General features: G+C 36.3%; 1 protein-coding gene across 3 annotated transcripts; it reads right to left on the reverse strand.

The window, feature by feature from the left end:
* Positions 1-27,848, reverse strand: LOC121375976 (protocadherin-11 Y-linked-like). 3 transcript variants are annotated; one of them, XM_041503721.1, is made up of 5 exons: positions 27,768-27,848; positions 24,837-27,613; positions 18,513-18,719; positions 7,933-7,965; positions 1-1,123 (listed from the first exon to the last, which is right to left on the reverse strand). In XM_041503721.1, exons 2-5 carry the CDS (start codon positions 27,408-27,410, stop codon positions 176-178), a joined length of 3,762 nt encoding a protein of 1,253 aa, XP_041359655.1. In that variant the 5' UTR covers positions 27,411-27,613; positions 27,768-27,848; the 3' UTR covers positions 1-175. The 3 variants fall into 3 exon arrangements, with proteins under 3 accessions (XP_041359655.1, XP_041359656.1, XP_041359657.1); XM_041503723.1 differs by having other exon boundaries at positions 958-1,123; positions 7,950-7,965; XM_041503722.1 differs by lacking the exon at positions 7,933-7,965.

Here is a 27,848-nt window from a genome sequence, read left to right on the forward strand (position 1 = left end):
TAATAATAATAAATATTTCAAAAAATGTATTCATTTCAATTGACTTTGTAATACAATGTAGATGCAATTACCTAAGAATAACTGTTAATTGACGTAATACATTTGGGTAAAACAATTATACGCCCTATGAAAGTGTATAATATATATAATGTATAATAAATTTCTATAAAACACATCACACATACACATCTGTTACTGCTGCAAATGCCATATCAGATAACTCGACAAACTTGGTGTCATCTGATAAAATACTGTAACTTCCTGAAGTTGTCGTGTCATCACCTTCGAACAGATTGTCAGTACGATGGGGGTTCCGGGCAGGAGATTTTTGCAATGGTTGTTTGTATGCTGGAAATCCCTCCCCAGATGTTGGCAGCACTGGCACACCTAGTCTTTTGTATGAAGGCTTTTGATTGTGAGCCTGTGTATTTTGGTCCCTGTTCTTGTCAAGTCCACTTAAATGCGATGGTGGTTGTGACGACCCATTTTTTCGATGTGTTGACCCATTCCTTGCATGCAGTGACCCATTCCGTGAATGTGATGCCCCATTCCAAGGATGTGATGGTCCACTGTGTGGATATGATGACCTATCATTGGGATGTGTTGACGTATTCTGTGGATGTGATGGTCCACTGTGTGGATACGATGACCTATCATTGGGATGTGTTGACCCAATCTCTGGATGTGATGACTCACTCCAAGGATGTGATGACCTATTGTGTGGATGCCTTGACCCACTGCTTGGATGTGTTAACCCATTGTTTGGATGTGCTGACCCATTCTGATGCTGCATCGGTCCGTTCTGGACATTGTATGGCAAGCACTGATCAGCAGGTCCACGTGGTCCATCTCTCTGGTCAGCATACAAACCGTTCAAGCTCTGCTGTGACTTGCTGTTGTACAAATACGGGACGTTCTGCTGCTGTGGGGTGTAGGTCCGGTGACGCAGTGGGTTTGTGATGGCACCGACGCCCAGCTTGATTCTGCGGGGCGATGTCGGAGCCTGATCTGGGAAGAGGACCTCATCATCACTGCCATGACCACTGTCTCCGGTTATCGTCTCCCCAGAGCTGTTGCTATGGTAATCGTCAGCTGGCTTTTGTCCATCTTTTGAGTGAATTTCCTGAAAAACATAAACGAATGAACTATGAAGTTAATATTACATTACCGGGTATATATTTACAAAAAGAGGTGAAAATGGAATTTCAAAGAATAGTTTTTGTTGAATTCTAAAACGAGTCTTAAGCTATATGTGTTTATACTTGTACATAACAATAATACTAGTAAGCAACATGCAATTGAACACATGTATTTGGGTACAGGAAATATAATTTAAACTATACTGCACTGCAATGAAATTAAGTATTCATGTAGTAATATTTGTATTATTATTATTATTTTCTTTTATGAATATTATGCCATAAATTTATTCATATTACATATGAATGAATGTTTAACAACACCCCTGCACAAAATACATATAGGCCATTGGGTGTCAGAAAAGGTAAGTACATGGAACTATTATTTACATTAAGAATAAAATGTATTTAATTATGTAAAACCACAGTACAAAGAGTTGTGGGGAAAAGTACAATACAATACAAATATCATGGTAAGTATATTTTAATACTTTGTATAGAAATCAAAGTGTTTTAATTTGTTTTATTAATTCTGGGTGGGCATATTATATTACATACAGGCAAACAACATTTTGGAATATTTAACTCAATGCATCACATTATTACTCAATTTAAAAATAAATATACCATATTTGTGGTTTAAAAAAATATTAATTTCAATTTGCAGAAGTAAAATAAAAATATTAAGAACAAAATACATGTATTACTTTATAATATGATTAGCTGAAAAACAAAGTGTAAATAAAACAATGATACTCTTAAGGATAGCTATTCTTACAGTTATGGCCATTTTGCAGAAAATGATACACATTCAGTGAAGTATTTAAATTAATAAATATTTATGCCACTCAAAGACTTTGTAAGAAATTGCAAATAATATTATTATATAACTTTACTGAACAGTTACAATTAATATAACAGTTTGAACTTTCACCACTTTCCAACTATTATTTACACATTCATTAACATACCAAGACTAAACTGTGTTGTGTAAATAACCCCTACTGCTCAGTAAAATAATACATAAGAGAAATTTAAAAATTGTTGTGTAAATATAAACAGTAATCTCCAGTGCATTGGATCCCCTGTTTAAATGTGTCAAACATTCTTCCCACCAAGTGATGTAGCTCACTAAAGGCGTGCAATTGGTGAGGCGTGGTGTCGGTGCTAAGTGACCAAGTGCTGCCCTCTACAGTGCACGAAGAAACAAATCACTTGAATCATAAACCGTTGATTACTCCATGACACTGACAAATCGCCCGCATGCTTCCCCTCTTAGCCCACACTTAAAGAAGCCGTTGGAGACTTAATGGCAATTAAAAGCGGTGAATATGGCCTCGGTGGAAACCAAACAACACCAGTTTGGTATCGGATTGTCTTAAGATGATTGTCATGTTGTAAGGTTCAGCGGTGTTACCGTGAAAACAAACCAGTTTGAATTTCAAACATCAGAGTCAGTTCATGACCCTCATTTACAGATTGCGTCTGTTTACCTTTTTGTTAAGCCATTCCCTTTTTAATGAAGATAATTATTTACTTCACAAACAAAAGCTTATTGGTTCACAAATATAAGGCTATCGGGTAACTGGTGTAATTTTTGGAATAATCTTTTAATTAGAGACACAAGATTGTGTGTACAGACATCTTATTTTAAACACCGGGAGGATCGTTTCACTTTTTTTTTAATTATTTATAAATGTGCATGCACTGTCAGAAGATTGGTGGATTTTTTCAATGTATGTGCAGCTATGACACAAGCAGCAGTAATCTCTCATGCTAAATTAGCAACATTAGAATACAGTCTAACCAGCTCAAACAGACACCTCCATTAAACTGTCCTGTCTGTCGGGAAAGTGAATACAAAAAATCCTTTGCTGTTAATTGATAAAATATAGTGGATTTCCTTTCTAAGACTATATGTCAAAATTACCAAATATTTGAAAACCAATAGTCAATGATTATAAATCAATGTGTTCTAGTGGTGTTGTTAAACAAAACCAACTTTAATTGACTTTAACTTTCAACATGAAATGTCAGAATAATAAAATTGCTGGAGTTTACAAAGTGTTGAGTTGCCATAGAACAAAACATCTCTTTTCTTTCCAACACTGGTATTAATTAATCTGTACTAAGCAACCACATGTTGTAAATGAATGAATAAATTAATTTTCAGTGACACCCCAGCATGAAAAATACACTGGCTATTGGGTTTCACCGTAGACTGGTGATTAAGACTGTGCTGACTGTAAGTAACATGGAAATTACAGCTGGCCAATCCATCATTAAATTTAACAAACTTTATAATACATCAGGTAGACTAAATATTCCATAACATGATATACAATAAATATTACATGAATTACAGGTATTACTATTTTTAATGGCATGGCAAAGTTAAGCATAAACATCATTAGACATTTCATTAATACAAGACAGTGTTGTCAAACATTTGCTCTACTCTGTCTACTTGCAGAGTGATCGCCACGGCAACACAAACACACTGCAAAGGAGCCTCTTGCGCCATGGTAATTATTAGTTCACAGAGTTGTTAATCAAAGTTAAATTTAAACTAGTTCAATGCAAATTGGACATCCACTGACCCAGCTTTGATTACCCGCTTTACCGACTTCGACCTAGACTGTGAAAATATAACAACAGTCTGAAGAATGTCAAACACAGACTGGCCGTTACATAACGCAACACAGGTAACTTTCAGAAAAGTTGAAGTTTGAAATAAACAGCCTCAGTGGTCAACCCCCTGCAGTTGCCCATGACAATAATTATTATAGGCAATGCATTGGAGATTGCCACAGAGTTTCTAATTCTCCGAAGCACTTTTTGAACATGGACTATATTTGATTTTGTTTTTCCTGTCATGTTTTTTCCTGTGGAGATTTTCTTAATTGCAGGGGTTGGTGGTGTAGTGGTTAAAGCATCAAGCTGATGTTAGTACACACTGCATTCACATCCCGGTCCTGGCTCCCACCCAGAGTGAATTTAACAACTTAATGGGTAGGTGTAAGGCAACTACACCGACTTCTATATCACTAACCACTAACAGACAGCCCAGATAGCCAAGTTATGTGCCAAGGACAGTGTGCTTGCACCTTAATTGGATATAAGCACAAAAATAAGTATAAAATGAAATGACATGAAAAGTTTGGAACAGTGTACCTTACAGTGAGTAAATCAAACCTCATTAAGGAAGCATTGTAATTATCATAAGCACAATGATTTTAAAGGGACATTCCTGAGTTTGCTGCAATTCTTGCGATGTTATCGACTAATAAAATGTTTCTACGATTAAACTTACATATTAAATATATTTTCTGGTTTAGAATATTAGTGGCTGTATATTAAACATATTTCGGATCATTCTAATATTTGTACTAGGTTAATTTTCATTTTATTTCCTAAGAAATATTTGTTCACATGTACGATATTATTTGAAGACAAAATCTAGTTTGGTCTTCTTACAAATATTAAGACGACCAGAAACACATTGACACTGATATTTTAAACAAGAAAATATATTCAGTATATAAGTTTAATTGTAGAAATATTTTGTTAGTCGATAACTCAGCAAACTCAGGAATGTCCCTTTAATCAGTATGAAATATTAATCTTTTGAACTCAAGGCCATAATAAATTAAATACTAGATTTTTTTTTTTACATTTTCAAGTGACTGAAAATACTGCAGATTGAGCATGTTTAAAGCACACAAAATGTGTTGGTGGGGGGGGGGGGGGGGGGAGGGGGCAATAACAAAAATGGGTGCTGGTCTTTATTCTTAGGGTGGGCAGGATTAAAAATTTAGGATTTGTTTTATTATGGCCTGAAGACAGAGTAATGTAAGCAAAATTAAATGTGCAGAATAACAGATGCATTGTTTCAAGTTTTAAATGTGGAGAACAAAACTGTACACTTAAAAAAAGTGTGACAAGGAATGATTATGAACAAACAGTTTAATGTTTGTTTTCTTTAATGACACCACTAGAGCACACTGATTTATTGATCATTGAATATCAAACATTTGATAATGTTTTACTTGTAGTCTTAGAAGAAATCTGCTACATTTTCCCATTAGTAAAACATACAGGACAGCACATACCACAGCCTTTGATATACCAGTTGTGTTGCCCTGGTTGGGATGGGGGAAAAAAACAAATCAGAGAATGGGTCCATTGAAGTGGTTTGATCTTGAGGCTGAATTTCCATGTCAAACAGGACCACAGTTCCCAGAGCACATCCTGCAATTCTGCCCCATCTACAATGAAGCCAGGATAAAGTACTGGCCGAATGGAGCAACACTGGCTGTCAGGCTTTGGGGTTCCAAAGACGACTTGACAGAGACAGTGTTTTTTATCACCACAACCGGACTCCAAATCTAAAGCATGATCAACTATAGTTTGAACGCAGAAGAAGAAGATCCTCGGGTGACTGAGCTAGATCTTGCCATGTTTATGAATAAAGCGCAGAAGAAGATCCTTGGGTGACTGAGCTAGATCTCGCCATGTTTATGAATAAAGCACAGAAGAAGAAGAACCTCGGGTGACTGAGCTAGATCTCGCCATGTTTATGAATAAAGCGCAGAAGAAGAAGATCCTCGGGTGACTGAGCTAGATCTCGCCATGTTTATGAATAAAGCGCAGAAGAAGAAGATCCTCGGGTGACTGAGCTAGATCTCGCCATGTTTATGAATAAAGCGCAGAAGGAGAAGATCCTCGGGTGACTGAGCTAGATCTCGCCATGTTTATGAATAAAGCGCAGAAGCAGAAGATCCTCGGGTGACTGAGCTAGATCTCGCCATGTTTATGAATAAAGCGCAGAAGGAGAAGATCCTCGGGTGACTGAGCTAGATCTCGCCATGTTTATGAATAAAGCGCAGAAGGAGAAGATCCTCGGGTGACTGAGCTAGATCTCGCCATGTTTATGAATAAAGCGCAGAAGAAGAAGATCCTCGGGTGACTGAGCTAGATCTCGCCATGTTTATGAATAAAGCGCAGAAGCAGAAGATCCTCAGGTGACTGAGCTAGATCTCGCCATGTTTATGAATAAAGCACAGAAGGAGAAGATCCTCGGGTGACTGAGCTAGATCTCGCCATGTTTATGAATAAAGCACAGAAGGAGAAGATCCTCGGGTGACTGAGCTAGATCTCGCCATGTTTATGAATAAAGCACAGAAGGAGAAGATCCTCGGGTGACTGAGCTAGATCTCGCCATGTTTATGAATAAAGCGCAGAAGCAGAAGATCCTCAGGTGACTGAGCTAGATCTCGCCATGTTTATGAATAAAGCACAGAAGGAGAAGATCCTCGGGTGACTGAGCTAGATCTCGCCATGTTTATGAATAAAGCACAGAAGGAGAAGATCCTCGGGTGACTGAGCTAGATCTCGCCATGTTTATGAATAAAGCGCAGAAGAAGAAGATCCTTGGGTGACTGAGCTGGATCTCGCCATGTTTATGAATAAAGCGCAGAAGAAGAAGATCCTCGGGTGACTGAGCTAGATCTCGCCATGTTTATGAATAAAGCACAGAAGGAGAAGATCCTCGGGTGACTGAGCTAGATCTCGCCATGTTTATGAATAAAGCGCAGAAGAAGAAGATCCTTGGGTGACTGAGCTGGATCTCGCCATGTTTATGAATAAAGCGCAGAAGAAGAAGATCCTTGGGTGACTGAGCTGGATCTCGCCATGTTTATGAATAAAGCACAGAAGCAGAAGATCCTCGGGTGACTGAGCTGGATCTCGCCATGTTTATGAATAAAGCGCAGAAGAAGAAGATCCTCGGGTGACTGAGCTAGATCTCGCCATGTTTATGAATAAAGCGCAGAAGAAGAAGATCCTCGGGTGACTGAGCTAGATCTCGCCATGTTTATGAATAAAGCACAGAAGGAGAAGATCCTCGGGTGACTGAGCTAGATCTCGCCATGTTTATGAATAAAGCGCAGAAGAAGAAGATCCTTGGGTGACTGAGCTGGATCTCGCCATGTTTATGAATAAAGCGCAGAAGAAGAAGATCCTTGGGTGACTGAGCTGGATCTCGCCATGTTTATGAATAAAGCACAGAAGCAGAAGATCCTCGGGTGACTGAGCTGGATCTCGCCATGTTTATGAATAAAGCGCAGAAGAAGAAGATCCTCGGGTGACTGAGCTAGATCTCGCCATGTTTATGAATAAAGCGCAGAAGAAGAAGATCCTCGGGTGACTGAGCTAGATCTCGCCATGTTTATGAATAAATCAAATACAAAAACATTCATACTGCTCTTGGGGCAGGACATAGCCTAGTGGTAAAGCGTTCACCTGATGTGCTGTCAATCTAGAATCAATCCCCTTCAGTGGGTCTATTTTCTTGTTCCAACCAGTGCACCACGACTGGTATATCAAAGGCCATGGTATGTGTTATCTTGTCTGTAGGATGGTGCTTATAAAAGATCCCTTGCTACTAATTTAAAAATGTAGAGGGTTTTCTCTCTAAGACTACCGGTATATGTCAAAATTATCAAATGTTTGACATCAAATAGCTGATGATTAATAAATCAATGTGCTCTAGTGGTGTCATTAAATAAAACAAACATTAAAAGTCATATAGCTCTTTTTAAGACAGCTTAAGAGATCACATTTCTTGAAGTAGCACAGTGAATTGTGATAAAACTGTGTACATATGTATGTAGTGGTATGTATATTTAATGTTACAACACAAAACAACACAAAACAACACAAAACAAAACAAATCAAAACAAGATAATGATAATGATCAAAAGAGAAGTCAGCAATAAAAATCTATACTAACCATGTGTTGAAACTCACCAGAAAAATAAATCATCTGATGCAGAAGATAATAATATTTTATTAATTCATAAAAACAAAATATCTTCAAATAATTTTTGTGTACACTAGCTGCTAGATTCTATATGTACTTATTATGTAAAATACTTACTTGTTTGTTTGCACAATACATTATTTTACAACCATAATATTAAAGTCACTGACCCCAGTTTCAATCCGGAAAAATGGACACTAAGTTTAGTTAATTTACAAAACATAAGACATTTGGATAGAACAGAGTGAAACAAAGTGTCTGTGACATTGAAACAGGGAAATACCATTAAAACTAGACTAAAATTCCACTCCATAACCATTACTTCTCAGATAAATAGAGTGAAACAAAGTGTCTGTGACATTGAGACAGGGAAATACCATTAAAACTAGACTAAAATTCCACTCCATAACCATTACTTCTCAGATAAATAGAGTGAAACAAAGTGTCTGTGACATTGAAACATGGAAATACCATTAAAACTAGACTAAAATTCCACTCCATAACCATTACTTCTCAGATGCATGGGTATTTTTAAAAATATGACAAATGCATTTTGTGATATTAAAAACACCAGGATGACTAGAAACACTTCTAATATACAGAAATGGATAATCTAAACGATAAAATCTAAGTAAAATATGATTTGAGTTATCAAAAATGGCTCTAATAGGAAAAACTATGCCTTAATGTTTAAAAACTAGGGTTTGTCACTTTAAAATAACTGAAAAACTATGAATATCCTTAAAGGAACTCTAATCTGCCATCAGTTTAATATATCTACCATCAAATTTTCATTATATCAGTTGTTAGTAATTCAACATGAACAATTTAACTTGTAACATCACCTTAATCTCAGCTTTCTATTCTATATGTAAGAGACCGGCCTCGGTGGCGTCGTGGCAGGCCATCGGTCTACAGGCTGGTAGGTACTGGGTTTGGATCCCAGTCGAGGCATGGGATTTTTAATCGAGATACCGACTCCAAACCCTGAGTGAGTGCTCCGCAAGGCTCAATGGGTAGGTGTAAACCACTTGCACCGACCAGTGATCCATAATTGGTTCAACAAAGGCCATGGTTTGTGCTATCCTGCCTGTGGGAAGCGCAAATAAAAGATCCATTGCTGCCTGTCATAAAAAGAGTAGCCTATGTGGCAACAGCGGGTTTCCTCTAAAAACAGTGTCAGAATGACCATATGTTTGACGTCCAATAGCCGATGATAAGATAAAAAATCAATGTGCTCTAGCGGCGTCGTTAAATAAAACAAACTTTACTATATGTAAGACTGTATTTGATAAATTAAAAAACAAAACAAAACATCTGACGACAGATATATCTGACTAAATTGCAATTAGTTGAACATTCTTAAGCACGAACCCACATGGTCTACACAATCTGCATATTAAGTAATCACCTGGTACCAAAAATAACATGTTGTTTATTACAGATGGAGTTCTATATATTTAAAAAATAACTTGTCTGTCAAGAGGTCTGTATAAGAGAGTATCAGATTTGGTTCATGTCAACAAACACTGTAATTAAATTCCTCCATGATGCCATTTCAATCATCAGCTGTAATCAACTTGAGACTGGCTGAAATGGGCAGACAATTAACCTTGAATGACATGCAATCATCACTGATTGTTTCGGGTAATCTGCTTAAGGTCACAAACTGGAAACAGACACCGGATACATTTGTCTTATTAACACAATCAGCAATAGAGTGAAAGTTTAATATATAGTTGTATGTTGATAGTGATAATACACACATTTATAAAAAAAAACCTTTATTTGTTTATCGACACCACTAGAGCTCATTGATTTATTAATCATCGGCTATTGGATGTCCAACATTTGATAATTTTGACATATAGTTTTAGAGAGGAAACCCACTACATTTTTCCATTAGTAGCAAGGGATCTGTCGCATAAAAATATTATATCTATGAGCATTTTTCACAAATTTGAAAAATTTCATTTTAGGACATTTACCAGTAGTTTTCAAAATTATCTGATGGAATATGCCCCTTTAATAATCCTTTTGATTTTAATATTCCTGGGCTATCACCATTATCCCTATCATCCAGCACACCCCTCCCCATATTCACTTGCTCCCTCATGTCTGCAAGGTTTTATTTCTAAAATTTTACTTGACACCCTTGACTTTGTCTTTGGAAAGTTTAGCTTCATTTTACCAAAACAAAAAGGGGGAATTTTCAGTTTTATTTCAAAAACATCAAATTAAGCTAAGTTATAATTTAAAACAGTAATACTATATATATTCTTGTATTTATTCAAATTAATATATTTATGTTACATTTTGAAATGTTATGGGTGAGGGGAGGGCATTTGTCAAGTGTTACATATCATTTTCTAAATATATCTTTACATAATAATTAAAAAAAAATTATTATTTACATTCAGATTAGGAATTTTGTATTCCAAAATTGGGAATAAAAAGCAACATGTCCTTTGGTGAATGGTGTGGAATGATGTTGATTATCAGTCTACAAACATCAGTGATAAAAGCCTGGCCTGAAACACTAAAATGAGGACACAACTCTATATGATTTTCCCATCAACAATGAATTTCTCCACATGCACTTCTTGGTACAACAGACTTTGAAATGGAAAGAGAACTTTTATCAGAGTTTCCAGCAGACCTAGCTGATTGATTCTGGGATGAGAGAGTTGGTTTGCTGTGCTGTCTCTATATTAGATGGTGTTGACAGTTGATGAAGGGGATAACATGGCTACTGGTGTAATGGGATCCCAGCATGGCATGTCTACATCACAGAATTAGCACACATTCCACAGATGTACAGCATGTCAGCCATCTTTCTGGATAATCAGTTCAGTATGGGTATGATGACATCACAGTGGGCTGTCTTTGTATCACAGAGAATATCTTTTGTTAATATCGAGATCAATGTGCTGCCTACAGAGTAGATGGTTTGATATCAGATGACATTACATGTACTTCCCTTGAAGGAAATGATGTAAAAATGTGTAACCATATAGACAGATGGGGAAAAGATATAGATGTTTTAATATTATATGACATTTCAATATTAATGAACTGTGTAAAACTATGTGAAACATACAGACCAAAAGGAAAGTGGTACAGATGTTTTAATATTAGATGGCATGTATATACAACAAAACTATGCATAACATACAGAATTTTCAAGTTTGCTTTCCCTGCTTTTCTGTGCAATTCTCCTATATTGTTGAAAAGTTAAATTTTTTAAACTAAATAATTTCAAATGTACATGTATGCATCCATTCATGTATATGATGAATACTTGCAATGATTAAATAACAAACAAGTTATTTTATTTAATTTTGATCGATTCCAACACTAGGCTACCATCAGCTACATACATAAAGTGAACTATACACAGTTGTATACTTCAAAAACTCATGCACAAATGTCTGCATTGATATGAACATGAGGCATATTGGTTGGAATGGGAAATTGTGTACTGAAAAATAGGACAATGTTGAAAGGGCTATGCAACTGCTATTTTTAGGAAGTGCATTTACTTTTAACATCCATGGACAAAAATCAACATCTAGGCTGACCACAACAATGTTGAGTTATCTATTGTTATGTCAAAGCACCACCTCACATTGGTGTTATATAAATGACACAGTTATTGTTTGGTACCAAAACTGATGGGCAACTTCGGACCAATGGGTTACTTAAATACTACAGCAATCAACCAAACTGTAGTAATCAACGAAACATTTAAAAAGGCATTTTCAGGGCTTTAGATTGTACAGAAGCTGAGGCAATAAAGGCATTTTCGGGGCTTTAGATTGTACAGAAGCTGAGGCAATAAAGGCATTTTCGGGGCTTTAGATTGTACAGAAGCTGAGGCAATAAAGGCATTTTCAGGGCTTTAGATTGTACAGAAGCTGAGGCAATAAAGGCATTTTCAGGGCTTTAGATTGTACAGAAGCTGAGGCAATAAAGGCATTTTCAGGGCTTTAGATTGTACAGAAGCTGAGGCAATAAAGGCATTTTCAGGGCTTTAGATTGTACAGAAGCTGAGGCAATAAAGGCATTTTCAGGGCTTTAGATTGTACAGAAGCTGAGGCAATAAAGGCATTTTCAGGGCTTTAGATTGTACAGAAGCTGAGGCAATAAAGGCATTTTCAGGGCTTTAGATTGTACAGAAGCTGAGGCAATAAAGGCATTTTCAGGGCTTTAGATTGTACAGAAGCTGAGGCAATAAAGGCATTTTCAGGGCTTTAGATTGTACAGAAGCTGAGGCAATAAAGGCATTTTCAGGGCTTTAGATTGTACAGAAGCTGAGGCAATAAAGGCATTTTCAGGGCTTTAGATTGTACAGAAGCTGAGGCAATAAAGCATTTTCAGGGCTTTATATTGTACAGAAGCTGAGGCAATAAAGGGTGGCCCAAAATAAGGAAAGAAAGAAAGACATGTTTTATTTAACGGCGCACTCAACACATTTCATTTACGGTTATATGGCATCAGACATATGGTTAAAGACCACTCAGATATAGAGAGAGGAAACCCGCTGTCGCCACTTCATGGGCTACTCTTTCCGATTAGCAGCAAGGGATCTTTTATATGCACCATCTCACAGACAGGGTAGTACATATCATGGCCTTTGATATACCAGTCGTAGTGCACTGGCTGGAACGAGAAATAGCCCAATGGGCCCACTGACAGGGATCGATCCCACACTGACCGCGCATCGAGTGAATGCTGTACCACCAAAATAAGGAAGCCCAAATTAGGTACAAACATGTTAACCTCAAAACATTTCACCTCAAAATCAATGGAATGTTAAGCTGTAATTAGATTAAAGTAACTTGAAATGCATTTCTGAATATGTACCTCTCTTTACCGGCTATTATTAACAGTACTGCACTAAAAAGGCCTCTGGACCAAGTAAAAAGTTTGGTTTTAAGAGGTATCTGGTTTAGAGAGGTTCTCTTCCGTACAGATATTTAAAAAGGGACTGTGAAAAAAATCCAGTTTTGAGGGAATTCTGGTTTACAAAGGGTCATGTTTTGAGAGGTTTCACTGTACATGTATTTCCTAAACCGGACTTTCTTAAGCTGCTACAACAAGTACTGACATGACATGTATTTCCTAAACCAGACTTTCTTAAGCTGCTACAACAAGTATTGACATGACAAGTATTTCCTAAACCAGACTTTCTTAAGCTGCTACAACAAGTACTGACATGACATGTATTTCTTAAACCGGACTTTCTTAAGCTGCTACAACAAGTACTGACATGACATGTATTTCCTAAACCGGACTTTCTTAAGCTGCTACAACAAGTACTGACATGACATGTATTTCCTAAACCGGACTTTCTTAAGCTGCTACAACAAGTACTGACATGACATGTATTTCCTAAACCGGACTTTCTTAAGCTGCTACAACAAGTACTGAAATGACATGTATTTCCTAAACCGGACTTTCTTAAGCTGCTACAACAAGTACTGACATGACATGTATTTCCTAAACCGGACTTTCTTAAGCTGCTACAACAAGTACTGAAATGACATGTATTTCCTAAACCAGACTTTCTTAAGCTGCTACAACAAGTACTGACATGAGAAGTGGTGGTGTGGTATCTCAAAAGACAAAATCCTTGCATGCAAATAATTGACACACTGTTGAAACAGAGCATATCACCTTTCAGACCAGTAAGACCCCAACACAACCTAACGGAGTCCTATCTACCATGCAATAAAGAACACCCTAATGACTTTAAATTAATATGTCAAGACTTCACAAAGCGTGAAATCCAGGGCACTGAAGTTGATACTTCAAGTTCCTCCGAGGTCACACACAATCACACGATGTGACTCTCAAATGTCTCTAATGGCTGGTTCTTTGAACAATTTGTGTATTCTTCCTCAGTCTAACATCTGAAGCGAGTATCAAGATAGTCATCAGGGGGCTATGGGTATAATAAACCCAGTGTGTTCCTGTGTCTCATCCATGGCAGATACTGTAAGTAGGTTTCAGGTGTAACAGAAAATAAAGAGTGCTGGAAACAAAGACCTGACAAAGTTGACAATGTTGGGCTAATCGGTTCATATAAATCAAGATATGCTGATAATGTCATTTGTTATTTTAAAAAAAAAAGAACAACCAGTTAATTGAACTTATACTAAGCCTCGTATTGAGTTATAATGAAATGTGAGGATAACCATGTATTAACAGAACATATATACCATAATTATAGACAGATGAATAGGTGTACACAAAGTACTGGCCACCATGCATTAACCAAACAGGTCTCACAGTATTCCATGTATTAACAAAACATGTATAAATACAGACCGATAATTAGGTCTTCATGAGCTACAATTCGGCAAACTAAATCAAAATTAAGCATTAGCTCCCCTTTTCTCTTTCAATGAACTGTTCCAAAATTACTTCAAGAAAGCGTAATTTCTACCTTTTTGACATAATCCTAAGGGATATTCCAAATTCAATAGCACCCCAAATGCACCCTGCCTGCTACCGACCCCGGTTGGGGTGATGGTACTCTCTTGTACTTGCCAGCGTGGGTGGTTCTTCTTCTCCCACCCACCCCAAATCCTTTTCCTGTCCTGGATGGAGGCTTGGGCTGGGCTAACACCTGCACCAATGACAGGCATGCACTACAACAGCTTGCTCTGAATGTGCACGTAAAACCCTATGACCTGACTTGATAGGTGTACACAAATTTCAGGCCACCATGCATTAATAAACAAAGACCTAATTAAAATATCGTCGACTGGCATAAAAAGTGGGGGGGGGATATGTGCCCCCCCCCCCACTTTTCAGATATTTTGCTTTATATTTGCTTTATAATAGGGTAAAAGTGTGTAAATATAAAAGTGTGCCCCCCACACACACACCTTTTGGCACCTTCCTACACCACTGTTGTCCTTTCAAGTCTTTTTGCATTGCACTGCAAGATCACAAAATTGCAAGAGAGTTTAGTGAATTCAGCCTTAGGTCTCAATGTGTTAATCAGAGTTTAACCTCATCTAACCAGAACAGATGCAAGAACAGATAGATGAGTGGATGGACTTAATTAACAGCAATCCAACCTTAATTGAACAATTCTAATAATAAACAAAGTAGTTAGCTTGTTTTAAACTACTCCCCTAAGACTAGTTCAAGGAGTAAATTTTAGCTCTGCTTAGCATGTGAATTTATCAGTATGGTAATACATGTATCTTAAATGGCTCAGCTAAATCTAAAGTTTGTTTTGTTTAACGACACCACTAGAGCACATTAATTAATTAATCATGGGCTATTCGATGTCAAACATTTGGTAATTCTGACTTGTAGTCATCAAAGGAAACCCACTACATTTTTCCTTATGCAGCAAGAGATCTTTTATATGCACTTTCCCACAGACAGGAAAGCACATACCACGGCCTTTGACCAGTTGTGTTTTTTTGCACTGGTTGGAATGAGAAAAAACAACAATTAGTTGAATGGATCCACCGAGGTGGTTCGATCCTGCGACGCAAGCACTTCAAGTGAGAACTCAACTGACTGAGCTAATTCCCGACCCCAGCTTAATCTAAGTTAGGGGAGCAATTAATAACACTGTATTCAGGTCTTACAAACTAAACCAAGGAAAGGAATGCTTGGTTTTAGGGTATTTCAACACATCTTAAACTACAGCTATTTGCTATCAAACATGATTATTTTAATACTTGGTATACAAAGTGATATTTGATATACCTCATGGGGTACAGGTTGGAATGGGAAGAAACCATGATAGAATATTGCACCTTCTCTACCACTGAGCTACATCTCTCCCACTCTAACAACACAACGTATAAACCCCAGCCTGCACTGAGGTGTGTAACCTCAACAAAGAACAACAGGTAATAAAAAAGATAAGGTAGCCACCTAAATCTTGAATCTAATTAAGTGTGTAATAGCCAGATTACAGTTTATACCACCAACTGCGCTTATCAGTGACCTTGGTAAATACAAGCTTTGGTAAATCACATCAGTGAAGACACTTTCCCAGCCATAAAACACCATTAACACTGAATCGAACTTTCAATGTAAATAAAATTATTGCTGTAATCTCATAATTAATTGTCAATGCACATACTGTTATTACTGCATTGTGTCTGTAAACTGTCTAAAGACTGATTTCAGTTTCAAGTTTGAAAACAGTCAGACTAACTTCATTATGCTAGGAAATCAGCATGCTTTGTCCCACAGAGAAAGCTAGAATTTACTGTGTTTAATTGAACATTGGTGAATTCAATAAAAGAAAAAGACAGATGGATGGATGGACAGATGGAAAGACAGAGAGGGAGATAGGAAGGAGATGTGGAAAGAGGTGGAGGGAGAGGAGAGGAGAGAGAGAGAGAGAGAGAGAGAGAGAGAGAGGGGAGAGAGAGAGAGAGAGAGAGAGAGAGAGAGAGAGAGAGAGAGAGAGAGAGAGAGAGAGAGAGAGAGACGGACAAAGTGAGAGAGGAAGAGAGAGAACAAAAGAGAAAAGACAGACAGACAGACAGACAGAGAATATGACACCTTGACATGTATTTTTGATGAGTGGTTAGAAATTTCGGAATATGTGGTATAAAAAATGTATTATACTGAATTACTGCCCTAGCTTCATTTGAAAATATGATGCAGAAATCTTCTAATACTATTTTGTATAACACTGGGTTTAAAAAAACAGAAAGAAGTAGAGTACAGTAGTGATTTCTCATACATTGTTGACAATGTGTTTGGGTGTTGTTACGCACAGTAAATATTACATGCTGTACATTGATGTGTAACACACAACTGAGACTGAAGGTCGTGTCCCCCAATACTCAATAAACAACTGACTGTGACTTTTGCTCCTCACATAGTGATAGGTTAACGTTTGGCAATACCGGCAAACCCAGTTCAATTGTTTCCTTGAAATAGTTTTTATTTGTTTTTGTTTAATGACACCATTAGAGCACATTGATTTATTAAACATTGGCTATTGAATATCAAACATTTGGTAATTTTGACATATTGTCTTAGACAGGAAACCTGCTACATTTTTTCATTAGTAGCAAGGGATCTTTTATATCCACAATCCCACAGACAGAATAGCACACATCACGTCCTATACCAGTCGTGGTGCACTGGCTGAAATGAGAAAGAGCCTAATGGGCCCACTGATGGGGATCGATCCCAAACCGACCGTGCATCAAGCGAGCGCTTTACCACTGGGCTACATCCAACCCCCTTGAAATAGCGGCAGTAGATAATTCAACATGAATGTTAACACCAACATTGATGACAAAAAAACCCAAACAGAAACATCCAAACTGATAAAACATTAAAAATGTACCAAATATTTAAATAATTAATAAATAGTGTTTTCTTCTATATGGAAACTTTTCACATTATGAATTTACATATGTTGTTTTGATTAATTTTAACTGCAGTTTCAAACCATGTTATTGTATTGTAAGTAACTTAGATGTATCTGTACATAGTTTGTGAGTTACTATAACAATGCACGAGAAAAACAAGTCATTGGCTAGCATTTGTAATTAATAATGGCATAATATATGGTTAGCAACTGTTTAATTATTAAAAACTACTAGTTAGCAGTTGTTTAATTATTAAAAGGTCAGTGCTAATGATACTATTCATTTAGAAGAAAATTATTTCATGAATTGACTGTAGTAACATAGCAGATTAAAAAACAATTTTGTTAATAAAAACAAAGAATACACATTTTAATCTGGTTTTGCACATTCAGACCACAGGGAATAATTGTTTTAAAAATATGTCTGCATTACTTAAGTCATTTAGAATGTCCTTAAAAAGAGTTTGTCTGAACCACTCTACCGATATTAACAGATGATCAATTGTTTTAAAATTATAACTGATGTATTTTGAAAAGAAAGAAAATACTAATTATAGCTGAAAAACAAATTAAATGGTTCCTTTACAAAATGTACAAGTGGATTTTCATGCTAATATCTACTGTAAATTCAAGTATGCTGTCCTGGGCATATACTTCTGCTGTCTGCGTGGGATTAATGTCCATAACATGGGTTAAGTACCTGTGCATTTAGTGTTTTAGACCTCCCCACTGAATCATAAAAATTCCCTGTGGGTTGGAGCAAGTATTGGAATGCAATGTCAACACCTACCAACTTTAAGCCTGATGAATTAACCATGGTGCCACCAAGATCAATAACAATTTTGTCATAATGTTGAATTTAAATGGACAACAAATTCCACTGTACAAAATAATTCACCATCCATAACCAATTTCGTTTTAATGTTGAATTTACATTCTACTGGACAAAACAACTCACCATCTATAACAATTCTAACCTACTAAATGTTTTAATCCTATTTCACCTCACATTGTTCTACTGTAAAAAAAACCCCACCAAAAATCCAATAATCAGTAATCACTTAGAGCATGCAAAGCCATTAACACCCTAACAACTTGTCCAGCACTACACATTATACACATACAAACATCGACACTTTACAACCATCAATAAAATATTAAAAACCAATGGGTCTCTCACCTTTCCTTCCGCGGCCAACACCTGCTGCGTTTGTAGTGGAGATATCCGGTGAGAGTTTATATGCTGCAACGCCTGGTGCAGCCTGAAGGAAGCGAGCTGATTCTGTCTTTGATGATCACGATCAGCCATGATGGTGTCCTCCTGGCCTGGGGTGGACAGGTCCACTTTGAAAATCTCCTTCTCCTCCGGGGCTCCTTCTAACACAGGCTGCAGGCAAAGGAGAAAGTTCACAACATTAAAGTGCTGGGAAATATTTTTATGATTGCTGATAAAAATCTGTTTATTGATGTGCTGGTTTTGAGGAAAGATTGTTACATAAAGAACAAAGGGATGCCTCATTGCAAATGGTCACTGCTCATGGTATCTTATAAACATCTTGATAGTTTAAGTCTGTTGACAAAGGTTTATGGTCACATACACATTTATTGGGAATAGTGGAATGCCAGAAAAATACTTTACACACAGCAAAAGATTTATTTATTCTTTGTAAACTGTTTTGATATGTTGGTTAAAATCTACAAATATTTAACTAAATCATAAAGTGTAAAAGGTTAAAATGATAAATTATTTAGTTTTTGAATGCCTGAAGACACACAGATAAAAACATCCATACATTGCTAGATGTATACTCAGGATTAACATAATTAAAAATTGTATTACATTTGCTAATTTTGAAGTAGCCACATATACCGGCCTCGGTGGCGTCGTGGTTAGGCCATGGGTCTACAGGCTGGTAGGTACTGGGTTCTGATCCCAGTCAAGGCATGGGATTTTTAATCCAGATACCGACTCCAAACCCTGAGTGAGTGCTCCGCAAGGCTCAATGGGTAGGTGTAAACCACTTGCACCGACCAGTGATCCATAACTGGTTCAACAAAGGCCATGGTTTGTGCTATCCTGCCTGTGGGAAGCGCAAATAAAAGATCCCTTGCTGCTAATCAGAAAGAGTAGCCCATGTAGTGGTGACAGCGGGTTTTCTCTCAAAATCTGTGTAGTCCTTAACCATGTGTCTGATGCCATATAACCGTAAATAAAATGTGTTGAGTGCGTCATTAAATAAAACATTTCTTTTCTTTTTTTTCTTTTTGAAAGAAAGAAAGAAGTGTTTTATTTAACGACACACTCAACACATTTTATTTACGGTTATATGGCATCAGACATATGGTTAAGGACCATTTTCTTTTTGAAGTAACCACATTTTGTGATCAACTAATATTACATGAAAAGTCTAATACTGGCAATAAACTATCAAAGTAGATTAATTTTAAAATAGTTTGAACAAAATCTTAATACTAGGATTGCTCTCAAGACTGGACCCTCTTTAAACTGGAATTCCTTAAAAACTGAATGTCTTACAGTCTCGTTCTTAAAAGCAGGACAGAACTTAACCTCTCTAAACTGGATACCTCTTAAAACCAGACATTTGTCTTATCCCCAAGGGTGTCCGGTTTAGAGGGGTTTCACTATAGTTACTTTGCACCTACAAGACAATTAGTTTAAATAGGTATTTAAAGACTATAAAAACAGACTTCTTTTTTGTTAGTCAAAGAAAATTTTTATTTTGACATTATATTCAACCTTTCCTAAGTTTACCGGTAGTAGGACAAATTCTATACTAAAATTATTTTATTGATGTATTTGAATATTGAATGCCTAGCTAAAACTGTTAATTTAAAGTATGTGAAGCTAAGTTATATAAACTGAAAAACTGCATGACAACTGGTAGTGAATCATCAAATAAAAAACATAACAAACATTAATCAAACATGCTACACTTGATAACTTTTATACCATATTACAACCATCTAAGGCACAAAAAACTGTCCTCCTGAACATGCCTTATGTTGATACTGTATATGAAAGAAAGAAAATGTTTTATTTAACGACACATTCAACACATTTTATTTACGGTTATATGGCGTCAGACATATGGTTAAGGACCACACAAATATTGAGAGGAAATCCTATGTTGCCACTTTTTGCTTAGTAGCAAGGGATCTTTTATATGCACCATCCCATAAACAGGATAGCACATACCACAGCCTTTGATATACCAGTTGTGGTGCACTGGTTGGAGCAAGAAATGGCCAGGAATCGATCCCAAACCGACTGTGCATCAAACGAGCACTTTACAACTGGGCTACATCTCACCCACTACTGTATATGAAGACGACATTCTCATAATGAATTATATTGGGAACATTTGATTGTCTTATGAACAGATTAGACTGTTTAATTAAGGTAACTGTCATGAAATAAATCATATTACATTCATACTGAATGGTACATGTAGATGGCATTTGATTCTATTAAAACGTGTACAAACTGAAAATCATTTTAAATGTCATTTTATATCACAGGCCTAGATTAAATGGAATTTTAAAAAAATGCATGTTAATTTTCACCTGTATATTTTTTTAATTAAAATTTACATTATTTCTTTAATTACTAGTCCTTATTTATTAACTTGTTAATCTGTGTAATCATAGAACCTTCCATTTTAAGTCAAATAATTACTGTGTACAGAATAATATTTATATGAAGAAATAATTATGATATATAAATACTGCTTTGTAATTAATTTGTCTCATTAACATTTATACCAGTTTGTGTATACCATTAATCATCACTCTCCATGTCAGACCTTACATTTTAAGGTGTGCGGGTGCGATCGCACTCGTACAGCGCATGTAATTTCAATCTGACAAGCGTGAAAAACAGCGCACGTTACACTCAACAAATGGCGCATATAAAATAGATGGGTATATTTATTTCCACTGTTTACAAAAATCAACAGTTTTCATAGCTCATTTAGCTGATAGGAAGGTCCTTTTATTAAAACAATAAAAATTAAAAACATGGCAGTGGCTTCCATGCAGTCGTTAAACTGGTATTTCTCTTTGATTAACAAATCAGGAAATCACGGTTAATAAACAATTTTGTAGACGTACCAGTCAAAATCCAATCGGAGCTACACTGTTCGTTTTATTTATTTTGGACAGTGATTTTTCACTCGCCTTAGCATATTGAGGTGTGCGATTTTCCACTTGCCTATAATTTTCAAAAACCAAGGACTGCCATACACTTGAGTGTTCATATTTGTCAGGCAAATTGATTTTCTACTGTTATTTTCTAATTCTAATATTGGTTTTTCTTATTGCCACAGATCATTACTAATGTACATACATGTGTATATATGCATACCTATAAAACAAATATATTTCATCTTTATAAAATGTTTGATGTTCAAATTTGACTTTCATATTCAATTCATTTGTACAATAATTTTCTGTTTCTAACATTGATTTGTCTGCTACAATTTATGACTACATGTCAGGGCTAACACTGGAACACATTTTGGTTCAGCCAATTTTAAGATATGTAAATGTATGTCGAGTATTTCCTTGAAAATTATTAAAGTGTGGTTAATTTAACGAATATTTTCTTAGCAAAAATTTAAATGTTGTAGCCACTTTAAATAAAAAATTAGCAATTGGCTAATTTGGCTATGTAGAGGGTGAACCCTACATGTATACAAAAAAAAGAAAAGAAAAGAAGTTTGTTTTGTTTAACGAGACCACTAGCGCACAATGATTTGCATGTATACAAATAACAAATGTTTAAGATTTTTTTATCTCCATGAAAACTATTGTTGTTTAAATCTGTCCGGTCGTAAACAGCCTTGCATGTTCAATTGATTTGCCACAATAATTTAGTCTGCTTCACACACAGCACTTCCTCTCGCAGTGTCGGATCGATTCCTGGGGGTCAGGTACACAACACGGCCACGCTGGCATGGGGTCCACTGTTTGCCCCTCACAAACTTCCGTGGGCCTAGAAACCACAGAGGAGGGTTTTACTTTTCAATGCAGAGTGCTAAAGCTTGTAGAAAATTTAAATATAATGGCAGGATAAAGAGATTTGCGATTTGATGTAGTTTGTTGAGGGATTTCCACATAGTATCAGGTAGCAGAGTATCCGCTTGTTTTTTTTAGCACCGACAAGAGAAAATTGTCTGCAAGTGTAAAAATGGGATTATTGATTTATCAGCGAGAAGGGTCATTAAAATACTAAAACATTTAACCAGTTTAGTTCATACATTGATCATTGGTATCACATTAAAGCAAGTGTAATGTTTAGTATTTAACGATACTGTCAAATTAAATTGCAATTGTCAAGTTCAGTTTGACAGCAAATCAACAGACAAGGTTAGAGAAAAGTCTTAGCTTGTAGTGATATCAAACTATAGTCTTTCTCACAGGGAACGCCTTTTTTCATACTATGGAATTTACTACAAGTTATTTATTTCTGAGCCGACTGATTTCTAAATTGCACACAAAAATAGTAAAAAAGAATTGTTATTTTCAAAACACTTTTACTTTTCTTCTTGTGTCAAACCAAACTGAAATTATTAATAAAAACATTTTTTGTAGGAGGATGGGATGGACTATATAGGAGAAATATTTTCTTAATATTTTATATTGGTTTAATACATTGGTGAAATACATTGTGAACTATAAAAGATATCCATTGCATTATGCACATTATAATAAATTACCAGCTAAAAAGTAAATTCATATCAATCATTTTTTAATTATACGTTTTTTGAAATTCAGTTTTAATAATAAATAATTATACTTATATAGCTTAAATTATATACTATAGTGTTAATTACAGAATATTAATTAATTTTCAGAAAAAAAGATATTAACATGCAAGGAATTGAATATTTATTTAACAACACCCAAGATGACACATTTTAAAAAGTTAGGTTCAAGTATTGATCATTTGTATTAAATTAATTAATTCATTTATTTCAACTTATTTCGTCCTTATATCCAATTATAGTTCAAGCATGCTGTCCTGGGCACACACCTCAGCTATCTGGGCTGTCTGTCTAGCACAGTGGGTTAGTGGTTAGATGTTAGTGAGAGAGAAGTTGGTGTAGTGGTCTTACACCTACCCTTAAGTTGTTAAAACTTGGTGGGAGCCCGTACTGGGCTGCGACCAGTCTTATGTCCGATGGCTTAACCATGACACCACCGAGGCCAGTATAAAATTAAAACAAGTGTAATGTATGGTTAGAAATAGTCTGATGTAGTCTAATGACCAGTACTGTTAAACTAAATTGTCAAGTTTAGTTTGATGGCAAATCAAGTTTTAAAGTTTGGTGTCTAACATGATTATTGCAACACTTGGTCTACATAATGAAATAGGAAACCTGCTATCATCACATAGATCACTCTTAATGATTAGCAGCAAACAATCTTTTACCCATTATAGACAAGATAGAATATACAATGGTTTCTGATGTATCGATCAGCAAACATATTGCAATGGTACAAAAACAACAACAATGGATTCATAATCATTGAATAGGAAACCTGCTGTCACCACGTGGGCTACTCTCCATGATTAGCAGCAAGCAATCTTTTATATGTACATTACCCATTATAGATGGGATGGAATATAACATGGTTTCTGGTGCATCAGTCATGGGACTTATTGCGATGGTGAAAAAACAACAATGGGTTCATTAAGAGTGATGGGGAGATATGCTGGGTTTGAATGATATAAAACATTAAAAGTACTTACAAACTTCATTATTTGCCTAATGGCAATGTCACACAATATGTGTGTCTCATATGAGAATACATGTCACTGATTGCGTAGCATCCAATGAAATCATAGTGTTTGTCTTGTCACAGTTTCAAGACTATTCTCGAGGCTGTTCTAGTACAAAACACTTGTATCATGTGACATCGCCATAAGAAGCAAATTCAAATGTTTATAAACCAGCTGAACTGAAATTAAACTGAATCTGAACTGATTTTGAAATGAATCATACAAATATTAATGTGTCATATATATATTATATATACAGTGAAAACCGGACACCCTCGGAACCAAGTCTGGTTATAAGAGGTATCTGGTTTATAAAGGTTCTCTTCTGTACAGATATTTAAAAAGGGACTATGAACAATGTCTGGTTTTGAGGAAATTCAGGTTTACAGAGGGTCCAGTTTTGAGAGGTTTCACTGTGTGTATATATATATATATATATATATATATATATATATATATATATATATATATATATATATATATATATATTATATATTTTACCTTGTCTATGGAATCATTTATATATTTTTTAATTAACTTAATGAATGTGACCTGAATCATACACACATTAATGTGTCATATCTTACCGTGTATGTAAGGAATGATTTAAATGTTTTTAAACCAGCAGAACTCCGTAACATTAACCTAAATCTCAACAGAACTTGTACACACATGATAAACATGTAGATCTATTCTTACCTTGTCTATGGAGTCATTTAGTTGCTGCTCCTTGACACATTTGCCAATGGTCAAATCATGGCCGCTGCTGGATTTGCCTTCACTGGTAGTTGAGTTAGAAGAGAAAGAGTCTTTGAAAGCTTTGTCTTTATCACACTTCCTAATGTAACACAGAACAACAAGCACCGAAGCTGCGATCACCACCGTGGCACAGACCAGAGCGATGACGATGACCACGTTCTGATCACTGCCTTCAGGAGAACTTTCACCAGTCTTGTACTGGAGGAAAACCTTCAGCACAGTCGTGTTAAACAGTGACCGGTCGCTCTTGTCCAGTGCAGTCACCAGCAACTCATAGTACCCAATGTGAGAACCATCGACATCTCGTGATAAATAGATCTGTCCAGAGGTTTCGTTGATTTTGAATATCCTAGACAGGTTTCTGTCCAATAAAGAATATAGCACTCCTTCTGCATCAATGTCTGGATCATTTGCTCGAACCCACGATATGATGGTCTTGGCTGTTTTAGGTACGTGGACAGTTATGCTGTAGTTATCACTGTTTGGAAACATAAACACTGGCTTGTTGTCATTCTCATCCACAATGATTACCTTGACGTTAGCCATGCCACTGAGTGGGGAACCTGGCCCGGTGGCATGGTCAGTTGCAATCACTTTGAAACTGTAGACATTCTTTGCCTCTGCATCAATGCTTTCAGTAGTGATGATGGTTCCATTCTGAAGAATGGTAAATGGGAGAGAATGATATTTGAATGATGGAGAGAGGATAAAAGAGAATTCACCACCTAATCCAGTGTCCATGTCAACCGCAGAAACATTTCCAACAGCTGTATTAATGGGGCAGTTTTCCACGATGTAGAATATGTAAGAGTTCTGAGAGAATGATGGTCGTTCATCATTTATATCAAGGATGTTGACGGTGACCTTAGCACTAGCAGTGAGCGGTGGTTTGCCACCATCTACTGCAATGACAAAGAAGCTGTAGTAAGACATGTTTTCACGGTCAAAGCTTTTTGATGCTTTGATCATGAAGGTGCCAGGTTGTATGAAGAAATAGGGTTGAGCATTTTCTGAGAGTGTGTAAGTGATTTGAGAATTGATTCCAATGTCTTTGTCTGTTGCCGCCACCTGAAGCACTGTATCATTGACAGCATTATTTTCAGGGATGCTGACGTCATACCACTTCTGAAGAAACCTAGGGGCATTGTCATTCTCGTCATCTATCTCAACATCAAACACTGCGCTGGCATTTAACTTTTCAACTCCAGAGTCTTCACAGAATATAGCCACAGTGTATTTAGGTATGGTCTCTCTATCCAGTCGTTTCGCCACCACTACTTTATATTCATTGACATCCATCTGTTTCAAGTCAAAGTCGGCCGTCTGGCTGTAACATTTCACATTTCCCTTGTTTCCAGTGTCTGGATCTATTACTTTAACATGGGCAAAAGCATAGCCTATGTGTTTCGATTCTGAGACATGAGCTGTTGAAAATCCATTAAACAAGTTTACAATAATGGATGGGCGTTGATTGTTAGTGTCCAGTATTGTTATTTCAACTTCTGCTTGTGATGATTTTGTTGGTGATCCTCTGTCGGTTGCCTCCACTATAACTCTCATCTGACCACTGGGCAAGGCTTTTTTAATTTTCAAATCCCCCGTCTGCTCATCAATCTCGAAATGCTGTTTTATTTGGTACGGCTGGCGGCTGCTTAGTCGATAAAGAATTTTCTTGTTCGTTCCAATATCTCTGTCTGTAGCTTTAACTGTGAAAAAGACAGTGTGTAACAATGTGTTTTCCTTCACTGTCACATTGTAAATGGACTGTGTGAATTGTGGGGCATTATCATTGACATCTAAGATGGAAATATTAACCAACATAGATCCACTTCTCTGTGGAGATCCATTATCTTTGGCTACCAACGTTAGCAAATATGAATCTGTTCTTTCTCTGTCTAGTGCACTTTTAACAATAATGCTCACGGTTGAGGTTCCATCTAAATTCTTTGTAAAACTCACTCCAAAAGGCACATTTTGGGGAAGAATCTCATAACTCTGTAGAGAATTTTTATCAGTATCATTATCGACAGCTCCATCAAATGGAAATGAGACGCCAGTTTGCGAAGACTCGGGAATTTCCAAAAACTCTGATTCTTGAGTAAAAGTTGGACTGTTATCATTTGTATCTAGAACAACAATCTTGATCTTGTAGCTGTAAAATGAGCTAGAATGGACGGCTACTTCCAGAAAGAGTTCACACTTTGACGTGAACAGACACAGCGCCTCTCTATCCACCCTTGCTGCCGTGTACAGGTTCCCGTCTTTCGAACTGATATTGAAGAGTTTCGCATGAGCGTTGCCGGCTTGTAAAATACTGTATGTTAGAGTGTTCACATTGTCCGAACTGACAATGTTTTTGAGAGATGAATTTTGTCGAATATTACCAATAAATGTGTTAAGTTTTAGCTCTTCATGAATAGTGTAAATCACGTCTTGTGCAGAAGCCAATTTGAAAATGGTGACCAGAATTACAAACAGCAACATTTTATGACATCTCATCATATTTTTGTCCATTCACTTTTGAAAAAGAAAGAAATAATATTATAAAAATTAAAAGAAAATGGTGATAAGCACAGTTTTTAACTTTTGCTGCTTTAAGTTTTATATTTCATTTTTCCATTTTTCTTCATGTATCGTCTTCAACACCTGTCGTTTGCTCGTTAAACCTTATTAAATTCTCCATCCTTCACTAATCATCTGCCAAACACCGTTTCCACCTGCAACACACAAAATTCACAATCAGTTGTGGACTTTTAGATTTAACACAACACTGAGAAAAAATTAAATCATAAATTCTCCACTCTTATTTCATCTGACTGAAAATATTGACAGACTTAAAGGTGGACACTTGACAAATGAAGAGTTAATTACCTGCTAGTCCCAGGAAAGATAAGAAAACATTGTAATATGAGCGACAAGCTTGAGTACACACAATTGTACAACTGTTCCTCG

This window comes from Gigantopelta aegis, chromosome 6 (genome assembly GCF_016097555.1).
Source record: "Gigantopelta aegis isolate Gae_Host chromosome 6, Gae_host_genome, whole genome shotgun sequence".
Classification (NCBI taxonomy): Eukaryota; Metazoa; Mollusca; class Gastropoda; order Neomphalida; family Peltospiridae; genus Gigantopelta; species Gigantopelta aegis.

What these genes read in the sequence shown, in the direction of transcription:
- LOC121375976 (XM_041503721.1), bottom strand. Translation starts at nt 27,410, where the DNA reads ATGGACAAAAATATGATGAGATGTCATAAAATGTTGCTGTTTGTAATT. An exon ending in TAAATGACTCCATAGACAAG is followed by an intron (nt 18,720 to 24,836) that starts GTAAGAATAGAT and finishes CTTTGCCTGCAG; the next exon opens with CCTGTGTTAGAAGGAGCCCC. An exon ending in TGTTGGCCGCGGAAGGAAAG is followed by an intron (nt 7,966 to 18,512) that starts GTGAGAGACCCA and finishes CTTCTGCATCAG; the next exon opens with ATGATTTATTTTTCTGGTGA.